Below are 14,640 nucleotides of genomic sequence, written 5' to 3' on the forward strand. Positions count from 1 at the left end.
GAAGAAGCCTAAAATCTTTTCTTTTTTTTCAGTGCCCACCCATTACAGTCACTTACTATGTGTTAAATGCGTAAGATCAGATGTTTTATAAGCAGAGTACCCAGTGGCAGGTCCTTGTGGGCACTGGGTAAGCACAGAGGCCATGAAGCTGCAGCAGAAAACATCTGGACACCGGGTCTAATCTACGAGATATGCCGGGAGAGTCCCACCCACTGGGCCCCGCTACAACGTCCTGGTGGAAAACTGATCTGTTTACTTGTCGTTTCTCCATTTCCCCAGGGCAAGGTCAGGTGCTGGATAAACGTGATACGTACGCTGATATCCTGGAGTTACTATGGGAGTATTTGCCACTCGTGTCGCTGCCGCTCATGACACTGCCAGCTTCAGAGAAGAGGTCAGACTCCTGACCGTGGGCCACCTCATCATCTAGAGAAGAACGGATGAGGAATGAAAACTCCCTGCTAAAGCGGGTTAGCCCTCACTGGGGTTATAGTTAACCAGGGCATATCTAACTAAGCACAGATGAAAGTCATTACAAAGTCAATCTCAAAATGAAATAATATTAAATCATTATTACTACATACCAGTACCAAACCTGTTTAATCTTTTCTTTTTATTAGAGCAAAAGAACTTTTAGACATGAGGAGACTAATTTTGTAAAACACAGCAGTCAACCACTTTGGTTGGGTGGGGCGGGGGAAGGTTTGGACCACGTGTGGTCCAGCTCCCAAGCCCTCCTGACGCACACGGACAGACGGACACAGCCCCTAAGGGCTTTCACAGAGGCCTTGGGCTGCCCCACGGCACAGAACTCACACTGCAGGAGGCACACAAGCAGCTGAGACAGAATGTGAAGCTGCCTCCCGTCCCGGCACCGACGCGTTCCCTGAACACTCACCCAGATGCACACGCTGCTGCGCCTGCTCCTTGAGCTCTCGAACCACCAGTAAACGCTTTTTATGACGACTGAATGTGGCTGTCTGGGTGTCGAGAAGTGCCACATAATTTTTCTGGGCTGGGGGTACAGATGGAAAATAATTTCAGTATGATGTTTACACATAGAGAGGAAACTAGAGTGGGAGGGGCGAGAGAGTTGGAATTTAGCAAAAAGAAATGGGTTACCAGGTTTTTCATGCAATATTTTTTCCTTAATAAATATTAACCTACGTTGTTTTAGGAGAATGAACTAGAGACTAATTCCAGACCTCAGAGCTCATCCACGTCATCCTAGAGTACCCATTACCATTAAATGTACAAAATCACCTGAACAAAGACTTGATACCTAACCCAAAAGAGGACTGGCAAATAAAAGTACAGAGGAAGCTGTTAACAAAAATAGGATAAAGTCACTGAAATGCTTCCTAAACACAGGTGGTAGGCCTATCTATGCAAATGGACTGTTAGCATTTTTCTAGGTTCTCAGTAGTGGAGACAATTTAAATAAGAGCTGGCTACCGGACTACTGTAGGGTCAGGAAGGATGCTTTCAGTACTCAGTTAGGGGTACCTAAAGTGAATGGTACAGGAAGAACCCTCCCAGTTTTCATTAGGATAGGGGAGGATGGAGCAGGCAGGGCTCGGATGTGAATGAACACATGTCAATGTCAGGAAGGCCAGATGTTACTTACATGGCAGACTGTGCAAAAATGGCAGGGCTGAAAATCAACCCCCTACCCCCCAAAATTTCCAGAAGTCAAACTGATGCCCTTCTTTTCAGCTTTGCGTGTCAGGTGCCACAGTGGCCACAAGAGTATTCGAGAACTGATAACACTCATCTGTTCTCTAAGAACTGTCAACTTCATTTACAAATGTTCTTTTCCTACCAAAAGCTGCAATAGAGTTCAATGTACATACATAATCCCTATATAGAACCTAGACTTACCAATTCTTAACATTTTGTCATATTTTTGGCTTCCTGATTCTTCTCTCTCTCTTATTTTTGTCGAAACCTTTGAAAATAGTTTGCAGATATGATCCCTCCTTAATACTACAGCATCTCTTTTAAGAATAAGGATATTATCTAATATTATATAACATAACCACAATAAAATTATTAAATGCAGGAAACTGCATTGATAAAATACTATTCCTTCCAAGATAACCAACTATTCCCAAATACAAAGATTCTTAACCTATCTTATCACAGCTTTTTAACCTTCAAATATTTTACATGCTATCACTTAACTACTCAGCATACTAAAAACCCTGGTCTACACCAGTGCCGAACTTTGATTAATTCCATGTAACACATGAGTAAAGGAAGTAATAACACAAAGAGCACACTGCCCCCCCGCCCCAACTTTATACTTCCAAATGAGAAATTCTAGTTAAATGTAATCCTCACTGCCCTGGCCTGTGTGGCTCAGCTGGTTGGAGCATCGTCCTATAGACTGAAAGGTCGCAGGTTCAATTCCCGGTCAGGACATGTACCCAGGTTGTGTATTCAATCACCGGCTGGGGGTGTGTACCCCAGTCAGGGAGCATATGAGAAGGCAGCTAATCGATGTCCCCCCACCCCACCCCACATTCCTGTCTAAAAGCAATGAAAAAAATGTCCTCAGGTGAGGATAAAAAATAAGTAAATGTAACCCTCACCTTCTAAAATGGAAGGCTTTATGTTGGTTTCTACAATATCCAGTCTGTTATATTTGTATACCTAAAAGGAAAAGGACAGTACCTTTAGGCAGGAAATATTCAAGATACTTGGAAAGAAGTGCATCCCTTTCAGAGGGATCAGGATATTTTTCAGAAGTCATTCCAGTAGAAAACAGTAATACTACACATTTAGAGAACCAACTAATTCCCAACATCAAAAATAAATTTTAAAACAGTTTAAAAAACACTGCTTATCTTTAGACTGAGAATCTGAACTACTACTTCATTTCACGAGCTCAAAGGACAAGGGACTCCAGGTGACCCTGTCCCCCTCCACTCCCGCTCTGCTTAGCACCTAACGCTTGGAGGATATTTAAAGTTCTCTTACCAGTCTCAGAGCTTCTTCCCAGGCAGCTCCTTCTAACAGCAAGAGCACAGCTTCTTCATAATCCTGAAAAAGGAACATCAAGGCGAATAACAGGTTAGTCAAGCAGGTGAGTCGGATGCCTCCACCTGCCTTCCAGCTCTCCCGTACAGTGCGTCCCAGGTGTAGCACTGCGCCTGGCCTAGAGCACATGCTCAATAAATATTGATCCAAAAGACAAAAGAGGGTGTGCATTCTGAAAATAAAAAAAAAAAAAACCACATTGCAAGTATCGCCTCTCTATATCCCTGAGCATCAAAACCACCTGAGGTAAAAGAGATACTTCCAACAGAGAGAATGAGTGTAAAAGCCAAAAAAGTGAAGTTTAATCACCTTGTTTTAGAATGGTCCTTTCTCATTTCTCACTGGTTTCTACTTTGGCTAGCTCACATCAAAAGTGTAACTTCCGGACAACGGGGAGGGATATGATTGTGGGAGAGGGGGTGGGTTGGGTGGGGGAGAGAAATTGGGGGAAAAGGGGACAACTGTAATTGAAAAACCAAAAAAAAAAAAAAAAGTGCAACTTCCTTGAGATTTAATTTAGTACTTTGTACCAAGGTCAAACCACTAGCGCATATTACGGTAGAGCTCTTTGGCGTTCTAATTCACAGAACCTATAAAGAAATGCTGAATTTACGTTTCCAAGTCAAGTCAGTAAGACAGAAGACCTGTAAGGCCAATTATCTCTGACCTTCCTAATCATTCACAGGTCTTTTAATTTCCATGATCTGAGGGGTACAACTTGGAAGTCCTTGCTTGTTAACTGGGGAGTGTTAGGAGGGACGAACTAGCTCACCTGGGCGTACTGCTCCAGCACTGTGGCCGCCTCACTGTGCTTCCTCTGCTCAACCAGCTTTCCTGCAAAGACATCAGTAAGCGTTTGACCACGGCTGGCTTGCTAACAACAGTATCACCGAACCTCCAGGTAAAATGGTATTTGGTAGAACTATTTAAATGAAAATGGTCTCAATACAGATTGGAGACTGAGCTCTACAGAGCATACATCCAAATAGAACTGCTTTAAAACAACAGTTTCAAAAGTGGTAAGACTGTTCCATAGGATAATAAAAGGCAGTACCAAAAAACCATTCTCAGATCAAATAAGTTTGGGAAGCACTGGGTAAAACAAAGTTTAACAAATTCTTCTGGTATGTCTTTGTGCATCAAACTATGTACTTTGTGAATTTCTCTGCGGGAAAGAGGCAGTTACAATCTAAATTTAGCATGAGAGGTGAGAATCATGTACAAAGTTAGCCACGGGAAATACAAAGGCATGCATACGGGAAACTGACCTGGCATCTCTCACTGACTTCACTACATTTTTTACTCTAGCAGGAAGAGACTGCTGTTTGTTTGGTTGAGCACTAGGTGGAGATAGTTGTGGTGTTTGGGGACATGCAGTGTTTCTCGATCCTAGAAGCCTCCTCAGTCAGCCCAGCTGAGATAATCACACTATGAGAGGCACACCTCCCACCTCATGCTGCCTCCCGGGCACGTGATCCCTGACAAAAACAGGTCCAGTCACCTCCACTATTTAAATAGCTCTTCTCTTTCTTTTGCTGGCTTATGTATATTAACTAAGTTAATATGCCCATGAAACGACTCCACCATATAACATTTCTCAAAAATGTCTGACCACTGCCTTCCCACCACTTTTTGCTAAACATCTGTGAGAACTAGATGTACTCCACCATGAGGCAAACAGCAAGCCAAGGGTTGTAAAGAATATAGAAAAAGATCACAGATCATAGATCCCAGAGCTGCAAGGTATGAACTACCAATAACCATCAGTTTCTAAAGAAGAAACAATGGAGCCAGAACGAGTGACCGAAAGGCCTACACCTGTCCTCCGCTCTGGGCGATGAGACGCTGGTACAGCCTTGCCTCTGGTCGGGGCGACCCTCACACGCTCAAAACCTTGCTGAGGATGTGCCATGGATTCACTCAGCAAATCATGACGGGGTGCTGTTCAGGGCAGTGGGAATGAAGCTACAACGCCAACGGAACCCTTAAACTGCCTTTGTTTCTCAACTGCAAATGCTTACACATTTGGCCTCTCCTCATAGCTCATTTCTGAAAACTGCTATAATGGTTTCCAGCACTCTACTGTCTATACCTGAATGGCCTCACCTCAGAACTCATCTTCACCTTCATGTAAGGCACATGGCCACCCAGTTACACTCCAGTAGGTGTGACCACACGCTAGTTTTGGGGAATGAGATGGAGAAGTGACAGGGTAACTTATGGATCATTCCTGACTTAAAGGTAAAGTGTTCGCCCATGACTTTGTATTTCCCCCTTTCCAAGGAATGGAATGCAGGTGTGGAGAAAACCCAGCTACAGCTCTCTGCCTAAGAGATGGCAGAGCCACAGGATGGAAGGACTTGTCAGATGAGGGAGAAATAAACTGCTTTCTTTATCACACCACTGTGTTTTCGGTCTCCCGTTGTAGCAGTTTAACCTTCACTCTAGTTAATAAACATTCCAAAATAATTTGCATTGAGTATAAGACTGCCTCAAGGTATGCTGCCCTAAATTTCTCTGCAAAATAGCCAAAGAAAGAAAGAAAAAAAGAACGAATCTTTGGAGGTCTCCTTTGGGAGAACCTAAGTGACATGTTTACCTGCCAGGGCTCTGCTGAAGCCAGCCAGCTGGTCTCGGCTCAGGTGAAGCTGGGCTGCCACACAGAGCGCTTGCTGCCAGCTGCCAGCCGCCAGCAAGGCATCCAGAGCTTTCTCGTGGGCACCGCAGCGGGCAAACACCAGCCCCGCTGGCTCACAGAGTTGCTCCTGCATCAGGTGTTCCCCATAGGCAATGCTGATCTCCTGTGACAAGAGATGGAGGGTTGGTAAGGAGAGGGGACAACCATTTTCTAAATCTCCGTGTTGGCTGCCCTAGTCCCCGTACTTGAAACTCTTGAATTGCTTAGGAAAATCCTATGGTCGATTAGTGAATCCCATCTTTTTTCCATTCAAAACCTTGCTGAGGATGTGCCATTTATTCCCTCAACACGTAATTACTGGGTGCTATTCAGGGCAGTGAGAACGATACTAGAAGGCAAAAAATGAAGCCCAACGAGCAAAACCCCAACAATAACAAGAACCACCACCCAGTTACTGCTCTTGTGAAAATAGAGAAAGGACTTATTGTGGGAAAGGCAGGGAGCTGCAAGGAGAATAAGCCACATGAGGAGTCAGGGAGAGTGCTCCAGGCCGAGCGCACAGAGGGCGCCGTGGCCATCCGGCAGGGGTGTGCAGGGACACCCAGGAAGGAAGACGCAGGATGCTGGTGCGAGCGAAGCAGACAGAGCACAGGGGAGAGGAACAGACAATGACAATGAGAGCAAAGAGGCAGCCGTTGGCCAAATCCTCTATTTCCCTGGCTCAGTGTTAGGCAGGGACACAGAAGGAATGTGACATGGAGCTTTTGCCCTTAGGAGGTCCGCTGCCTGGTGGGAGAGATAAATCAGCAAATGAGCAGTTTGATAAATGCCACCATCAAATTAAGAACAAGGCAGTCCGGGAGGTCAGCGTTTGGAACCTCATCCAGGACCGGCTTTTTGTGGCGGAGACCTGAGCGTGTTGAAGGACCAGTGGGGCTAAAACAAGGAGGAGGCAGAGGGCTCGCGCAGGCAGCTGATGCTAAAGAAGCTATCAGGGGCCAGGTCCCACGCAGAAGCACGTGTACGATCTGCAGGTGACTGAGTGGTGGTGACGGTGGCCTGGTGAGCACCGGTTAGCAGCACGGACCCCAGACCCCTGGCGGCCACTTCACAGCCCAGGTCCACAGGCAAGTGACTTCCTCATCTACAAACTGTGCACACCGCCTATCACTTTTCGATGAGAATTATATGGTGTGCTTAGCTTACAAGCAAAGTATCTGACATATAAGAAAAGCTAAACAGATGTTTTTTTAAACAGACGTCGCAAACGTTTTCCTTTTATCCTGAAATAAACGAGAAAGAGCTGCGCTTTCCAGGATGATCCGCTATGCAGCAGTGTGGCTTGGCTGCAGGAGTGGGAGAGGCAGGGAGCCGCAGGCGGAAGCTGCTGTGGGTATTTCCCACAAGGAACCTGGGACAACGCTTAGGTTTCTGGCCTGGGGAAGTTCTTCAGAAGCGGAACAGGTCAGATAAGAAGTTCAAGGTGAGGCTAATTTGTCTGAATATGAACCTTGTTTGTCTGAATATGAATCCTGACACCAAGGACAGTGTTATGGACTCAAGACCCTCACCCCTTCCCAACTAAGGCACCAAAGTGACACCAGGAGAGCCTCGTTTTGTACACCACACACCTGGTACTGCTGCGAGCTCCGTGGATACAACTTCAGAGCTTCGTTATACAAGTTTTTATCTTTGATTAGGTTTAAGCATTCTGGGAAGTACTCGGGTCCTGCAGAAATAAGGTTCATACACACACAAGCTTAAGACTTTGGAAGCAGAAAGGATTTCATTTTTACCAATGAGCCCTAAACGAAATCAACAAGGGACCTTTATAAGACCTGCATAACCAGAGGATCTAGAGACGAAATCCAGGAATTTGAATTTTAATGAACACCACTGTAGATTCTGAGATAATAGAAGCATTGATTGGGATTAGGGTTCTACTTAAAAAATTTTCTTTTCATTACCCCTGATAAGTGACCATCTAGTCCAGTTTGTTCCACCTGCTTAATAAGAATCACCTGGGGAGCTAATTAAACCATACACACACCTGAGTCTGACCCAACCCAACTGAGGCTGATTCTCCAAGGAAACCAGAAGCTGGGTGCTTAACAAGCACCCCAGGTGACCCGCCCTTCCTTGCCCTGTTTCAGCCATCAGGAAAGAATCACACCTGCTGAAGCCAGAGGCCCCAGCACGGGCCAGGGACTGGCACAGTGCCGGCTTTACTCCATCACTGACAACTTAAACTGTGGCTCTCAGGGCACTCGCATCTCGCTCCAGACAGGCCAGGCTTCCCTCAGGTGTTTGCCAGAACCTCAGGGAAACAGGACTTGTTCTATTTTCTTAGCTGTGGAGCTCCTCGGCTCTTTAAAAGACATCTGCTTTACTCCCAGATTCTCAGAACATCGAAACTAAGGTGCACGTATGTAACTGTTAAAAGTTTTTAGGAGTGGAAACTGAAATCAGTCTATATCTAAACTAGTATTTTAATTTATACCCTGCCTAGTTCCAAAGAAAATCTGCAGCAGAAATAAACATACCAATCCTCATACTTACCACATTTGCTGAGGTGGCCAATGGCTTTTTCATACCGTTTCAAGTATTTATCTATAGTGAACCGCTGATAATTAGTTTCCATTTTCTTAAGTGTATTAAGAAATGGAAGATATTCTTTGGGATCCTAAAAGAAGTTATAAAAAGAACTTTATTGCTTGTGATTATATTTATAAAAATAAAAATAAATAATTATAGCAGTAAGTCCAGAACCACATAGTTTTAAGAATATGCACCAACCCCTGGCTGCTGTGGCTCAGTGGATTAAACGTCAGCCTGCAAGCCAACTGTCGCTGGTTCGATTCCCAGTCAGGGCACATAACTAGGTTGCACAGTCAGGTCCCCAATTGGGGGCGCGAGTGAGAGGCGACCACACAATGATGTTTCTCTCCCTCTCTTTCTCCTTTTCCCTCTCTCTAAAAATAAATAAATAAATTATTTTTTTTAAAAAAGAATATGCACCATATTAATTATTTTTTACTCATTGATTTTAGAGAAAAAAAGGAATGGAGAGAGAGAAACATTAATCTGTTGTTCCACTTAATTATGCATCCACTGGTTGATTTTTGTTATGTACCGTGCCTGGGGATCAAACACGCAACCTTGGCATCCTTTGACCAAGGTGAGTGAGAATTAGTCAGGTGAATGGGGAGTGTGAGAGGGGTGGGAGCCCATGGGCCCAGAGGGGGCAGAGTAATGTTACCTGCAGAGGTATGTGGTGGCTGGGGCAACAGAAGCACTGCTTTTCCTCCACGGGCAGAGAGAAGGGATAATGTCAAGAGATAAGAACATGGGCTTCCGGCCAAGATGGCGGCATAGGTAGACACGCTTTACCACCTCCACAATAAGAAGAAATACAACTACCTTAAAACTAAAACAACCAGAACTACCAGAAAATTGAACTGCATGGAAGTCCAACAAACAAAGACATAAAGAAGAATTACTCATCCAGACAGGTAATAGGGGTGGAGCCAGGGTGGAGAGGATGCGGTGTGGTGGCAGTAGTAGTGGTGGCAGCAGTGGCGGCAGCAGCGGAAGCAGCGGAGCCGGCAGAAAGCGCAGTCACACATTATAAAAGTCAGGAGGGACACCTGGGAAGCATTCTCAGCACCAGCCCACACAGCTCATGGCTCCAGTGCCGGGGAAAATAAAGCCTCATTGCTTCTGATGGTGCAAATCAGTGGGGGCTGGCGCGGAGGAAGAAACTGCCGGTCTCTCAGCAAGGGCCCCCACTTTCCTAGAACGTCCGCAGACGCACCCACTCTGGGAACGACAGCCAGGGCCACAGCTAGAGGGGTGCCAGTCCCATATGAGAAGTGGGATAAGTGCCGGGAAAAGGGGTGAGTGCTGATCAAGTGGCATTGTTCCCTCTCAGACCCCTCCCCCACATACAGCGCCACAACATGGTGAAATGGGCCACCCCACACTGATGAATACCTAAGGCTCTGCCCCCTTACAACATAACAGGAGCGACAGCTCTACCTGGGATGCAGAGGCAAATAAACACAGGAGCCTGTCAGAATGAGGAGAGAGAGAAGTATGGCCCAAAAAGGGAACAGATCAAGGTTCCAGTGGGAGAACTAAGTAACAAGGAGATAGCCAACCTAACAGACGAAGAGTTCAAAACACTGGTGATGATGCTCACAGACTTTAGACATGCCTGAGTATGGCAAACGCATAAGGGAAGAAGTGAAGGCTCTGCTAAGTGAAACAAAGGAAAATCCACATGAAATCAATGGTGAAGGGAAGGAAGCCAGGGTTCACATCAACAATTTGGAATATAAGGAAGAAATAAACAGTCAACCAGTACAGAATGAAGAAAGAAGAATTGAAAAAAAAAATGAGGAGAGGCTTAGGAACCTCTGGGACAACTTTAGACGTGCCAACATCCAAATCATAGGGGTGCCAGAAGGAGAAGAGGAAGAGCAAGAAATTGAAAACTTGTGTGAAAAAAATAATGAGGGAAAACTTTCCTTATTTGGCGAAGGAAATAGACATACAAGTCCAAGAAGCACAGAGTCCCAAACAGGCTAGACTCAAAGAAAACCACACCAAGACACATCATAATTAAAATGCCAAAGATAAAAGATAAAGAGAGAATCTTAAAAGCAGCAAGAGAAAAGAAGAGAGTTACCTACAAAGGAGTTCCTATAAGACTGTCAGCTGATTTCTCAAACAAAACTTTGCAGGCTCAAGAAGGGACTGGCAAGAAGTATCCAATGTGATGAAAAGCAAGGACCTACAACCAGGATTACTCTATCCAGCAAAACTATCATTTGGAATGGAAGGGCCAATGAAGTGCTTCCCAGACAAAGTAAGGCTAAAGGAGTTCATCATCACCAAGCCATTATTATATAAAATGTTAAAGGGACTTATTTAAGAAAAAGATCAAAACTATGAACATTAAAATGACAACAAACTCACAACTATCAACAACAGCACCTTAAAAATAAAAACAAAAACAAACTAAGCAAACAACCAGAACAGGAACAGAATCATAGCAATGGGGAGCATTTGGAGGGTTATCAGCTGGGAGGGGGAAGGGGAGAAATGGTGAAATGGTGCAGGAATTAAGAAGCACAATTGGTAGGTACAAAATAGACAGGAGGATATTAAGAATTGTATAGGAAAGGGAGAAGCCAAAGAACATACACACATGAATGAACTAAGAGGGGTGGGACTGCCAGAGGGAAGGGGGCTACTGGGCTGAGGAGAGCAAAGGGAAAAAAATTGGGACAACCGTAACAGCATAATCAATAAAATATAGTTAAAGAGGTAAGAACAGAGATATGCGGGGAACAGATCAGGGAAGGGTGTTTAAGTAATATCACAGCTTCTGAACTTTATCCTGGAGCAAAGGGGAGCCCATGAAAGATTTGAAACAGAAGAATTAAGGATCGAATTTTCCTTTTTGGAAAGATCACTCTGGCAAGGGCAAAGAAAGGAATGGCAGGGGATGAAACCAAGGCTGCAAAATAAGATAAAAAATATGCAAACTAGTGCTCAAACTTTTTGACTGTAGCAATACAGTGGAAAAAAAATGAGCTACATGATAGAAAACTGAATTGGAATAGAAATCACTTATTTCTCTGTAAGAGGATAATTTGTTCACACATATGCCTGTAATCTTAAAAATAACTAAGTGATTTTATTTCACTTGCTCAACCCAGCGATCCCAACACTTCAATAGAGGACGGTGCTGGATGCGAGGGCCCTGGCCTCCCACACCTGCTTCCAGGACACTGAACTGGCAGGAGCAGGGAGTCGCGCTACCGTGATTCCCTAAACAAGAGCCAGAAAGATGGCAAAGGAGCAACTCCACGCACCTTCTGTGACTTCTCAGCTACCATGAGGACCAAATTGAAGTCGTAGGTCCCAAGAGAATGATCGTATAACTCATTCACATCTACCAGCAGCAGCAAATACTTCAGGGCCTCTTCAGCACTCACGGCATCAGGCACAGGGGATGCATTTCCTGTCAGTATGTCAGAAAACAAGAGAAAACCATTTGGGGAAAAACCCACACCTAGGAACATAACCAAAAAGACAAAGTAACAAATTTTCTAGCAAATATATACTTTTGACCCTTTTGTACATGCAGCACTCAGAAAAATGACACAGATCTTTAAAACGGCAACCCAAAGGCCACATGAAATCCATGCCGCGGCCCTGGTCCTGGTCAGGGTGGCTGCCCAAAGACCGAAGGCTGGTGGCCATCGAGGCCTCATTTAACATCCTCTCTGTGACCAGGTCCTTACCTTGAAGCTCGTGGACCTTCTGCAGCACAATTTCCAGTTCTGGGGTTGATTTCTTCACATGAGAGGTGAGTATCGATAGGCAGTACCTGAGGTAAGAAGGGAAGACCACCACCAGAATGAGGGGGATGAACAAACTGAGTAGGGACAACTATATGCTTCCGATACTCAGAAGATGCCAGCTGACGCCAGCACGCGTACTTGTGAGGATCGATGCTCTCCATGGCTGCTCTCATGGCATCGCAGATAAGGTCCACCTTCCTCCCCGCAGGGCCCCTGGATGGCTGGACAGTGCCGGGAACTGGAGGAGGGTACATGGTCTTTGTGACGTCTTCTTCCCTAAGAACAATTATATATTAAAAGGTCACTAATCAAACACGTGACCCCACTCTCAAACTACTAACACAAACCCAGGTGTGCTGATAATAAAAATAGCTTTTGGAAAACAGTTTAATTATAAAAATACTCATAAAAGGTAAAATATGGAGAAATTTAAATAAGTGAAATGAAAACATGCCCACAAAAGCCTTGTATGGTAATATTTCATTGTTTTATCCAGGTGGCCCCAAACTAGGTAGAGTCCAGGTGTCCACTGAGAAGGGAATGACAAACTGTAGTGTATTTATACAATGGCGTACTATTGAGTAATAAACAAGATGAACTTCTGACATGTGCAAAAAGGATGATTCTCGAGATCATAACCACAAAGAGAAAGACGCCTTATTTACACAGAAAAGTAAATACTCCATTTACAGAGTTTTTGAACATGCAAAAATCATCTATGGGGAAAAACACAAAAAAGTGGTTGCCTAGGGGACAAGGACTAACTGAGAAGAGACTCAGGGGAACTTCTTGAGATGAAGGAAACATTCTCTTGGTAGGAGTTCAGGATACACGGAAGCATACATTTATCAAAGCCCACTGAATGGTACACTTACTGATCTGTGCGTTTCACTGTAACTATGACCCGGAGGGGACCCCAAACACAAACAATACACTCTAGATACGCTATACAAAGCAAAATACTGAGATAAGGTGGACGGATGTCTCAATTACCTTGAAATTTTTCTAAAAATAGATGATGAATGGACAGATGGTAGTGATAAAGCAAATACAGGAAAATATGAATTCTAGGATCTAGATGGAGGTACAGGATGCTCATGTGACAACTCTCAACTTTCTGCATATTTAAAATTTCTCATTAAAAAATTGAAGCAAAAGTCAATGCAGATATAAGAAGACACCATTTTATTTTACTTGCATAAGAAAATCAAAGTTTTATATGTCTACCTACAAATAAAGATCAATAATATTCTGACCTATATACTTTAAAGTCTTAGTTTTAAATTGACTTTTTAAGAAGAAAAAAGAGCAAAAATCCAGTACATATGGCTTTTGAGAGTTATACTGATAAAAAAATACTAAACACTAATTTTTCTCCTCTACCCATCTATTTGATTTCCTTAACTAGAAGAGAAAATTATGGATATAATATTCATGAGACATTCAAAATACTTACTTCAATTCTGTGAAAAACAAATTAATGTGATTTACAGAATCTATCTGTTTTATGAAGGCCTCCACATTTTCCAGAAAAACCTAACCAAAAAAAAGGACAAAGCATTTTAGTTCAGATCTCATTAGTTCAAGTCTAAAGCAAGCTAGGGTAAACAGCAGATATAGAAAGTTACCTCCGGGTTATGATCATGAATCAGATTGAGATTAATTCTCAGTTTCCTCATGCATTCAAATGCTTCTTTAAACATAAGTCTGTGAAAAGAATGGACAGAAAAGGAATTTCACAAAAATAAGCTCTCTGGACCCAGCACATTTTCACTAGGATACAAACCAGTTCTGATTAGATTACAGCCCAAATGTCAAACAACTGTTAATGAATTTCCACTCCGAAATCACAGAATAAAAAAACAGGGTACCAAGTTCATCTGCCTTCCGAACAGGTATGATTTAGTCATTGTGGAAGGCTGAGGACAACATCCCCACATACACACGAAAGAAAGACCATCATGGAACTTAGGAATACTTCCTTTTTTTAACAAAATAATACAGTTTCCCCCATACAGATTCAGAAAAGGGATCACTGCCTTCCTAACAGTGGCTCAGGCACTTTGGGGTCACTGGCCCCATGTAAATCTGAAATCTTTGGGCCTTCTCCTGGATAAACATACAGACATGGTTTGGTGCACAATTTCCCTTCTAAAGCCCTTCTGGGTCCCCTGAGGCTAGGAAGCTCTGACTTACATGATGAGCTTCATGATTCTTTCTGCTAGAAATATCTACTACACCACACAGAATTAAAACCAAAGTGTGAAAAAAAAAATGCTCTGAGTACATGGTTGACATCTGTAATGAAGGTTTTTCAGACTTTTAAGGTCTGAAAACTTCAAAAGAATAGTTACCATCTTCACACATAAGTCATAACAAGCTAACTAGTCATACATGGTACTTACTTATCCAACCACTTCCGAATCTGAGCTAAAACCAGGGCTCGGTGATGAACAACTTCTAAGTTTCCCCTTGGCATCTTAAAATAAATAAATCAAAATAATGTTGTTAATTAAATAGCAAACATTTAAATACCCAGGATACACAACTTTACTTTACTTCAAAGTGAACTAATACAACAAGGTA

The 14,640-nt window shown here is 43.5% G+C and overlaps 1 protein-coding gene across 1 annotated transcript in view; it reads right to left on the reverse strand.

The window, feature by feature from the left end:
- Positions 1-14,640, reverse strand: part of ELP1 (elongator acetyltransferase complex subunit 1) — a 57,665-nt gene that overhangs the window by 9,101 nt on the left and 33,924 nt on the right. The window contains exons 20-33 of the mRNA XM_090274528.1: positions 14,460-14,533; positions 13,683-13,761; positions 13,511-13,590; positions 12,193-12,330; positions 11,995-12,080; positions 11,563-11,711; positions 8,240-8,363; positions 7,312-7,409; positions 5,642-5,843; positions 3,815-3,876; positions 2,983-3,045; positions 2,595-2,655; positions 899-1,015; positions 315-426 (exon numbers count right to left, since the gene is read on the reverse strand). Coding sequence (XP_090130654.1) covers positions 315-426; positions 899-1,015; positions 2,595-2,655; positions 2,983-3,045; positions 3,815-3,876; positions 5,642-5,843; positions 7,312-7,409; positions 8,240-8,363; positions 11,563-11,711; positions 11,995-12,080; positions 12,193-12,330; positions 13,511-13,590; positions 13,683-13,761; positions 14,460-14,533 — 1,445 coding nt within the window. The remainder of the gene's footprint in view (positions 1-314; positions 427-898; positions 1,016-2,594; positions 2,656-2,982; positions 3,046-3,814; positions 3,877-5,641; positions 5,844-7,311; positions 7,410-8,239; positions 8,364-11,562; positions 11,712-11,994; positions 12,081-12,192; positions 12,331-13,510; positions 13,591-13,682; positions 13,762-14,459; positions 14,534-14,640) is intronic.

Source organism: Furipterus horrens, unplaced genomic scaffold (genome assembly GCF_987537825.1).
Source record: "Furipterus horrens unplaced genomic scaffold, mFurHor1.1.pri manual_scaffold_4, whole genome shotgun sequence".
Taxonomy (NCBI): domain Eukaryota; kingdom Metazoa; phylum Chordata; class Mammalia; order Chiroptera; family Furipteridae; genus Furipterus; species Furipterus horrens.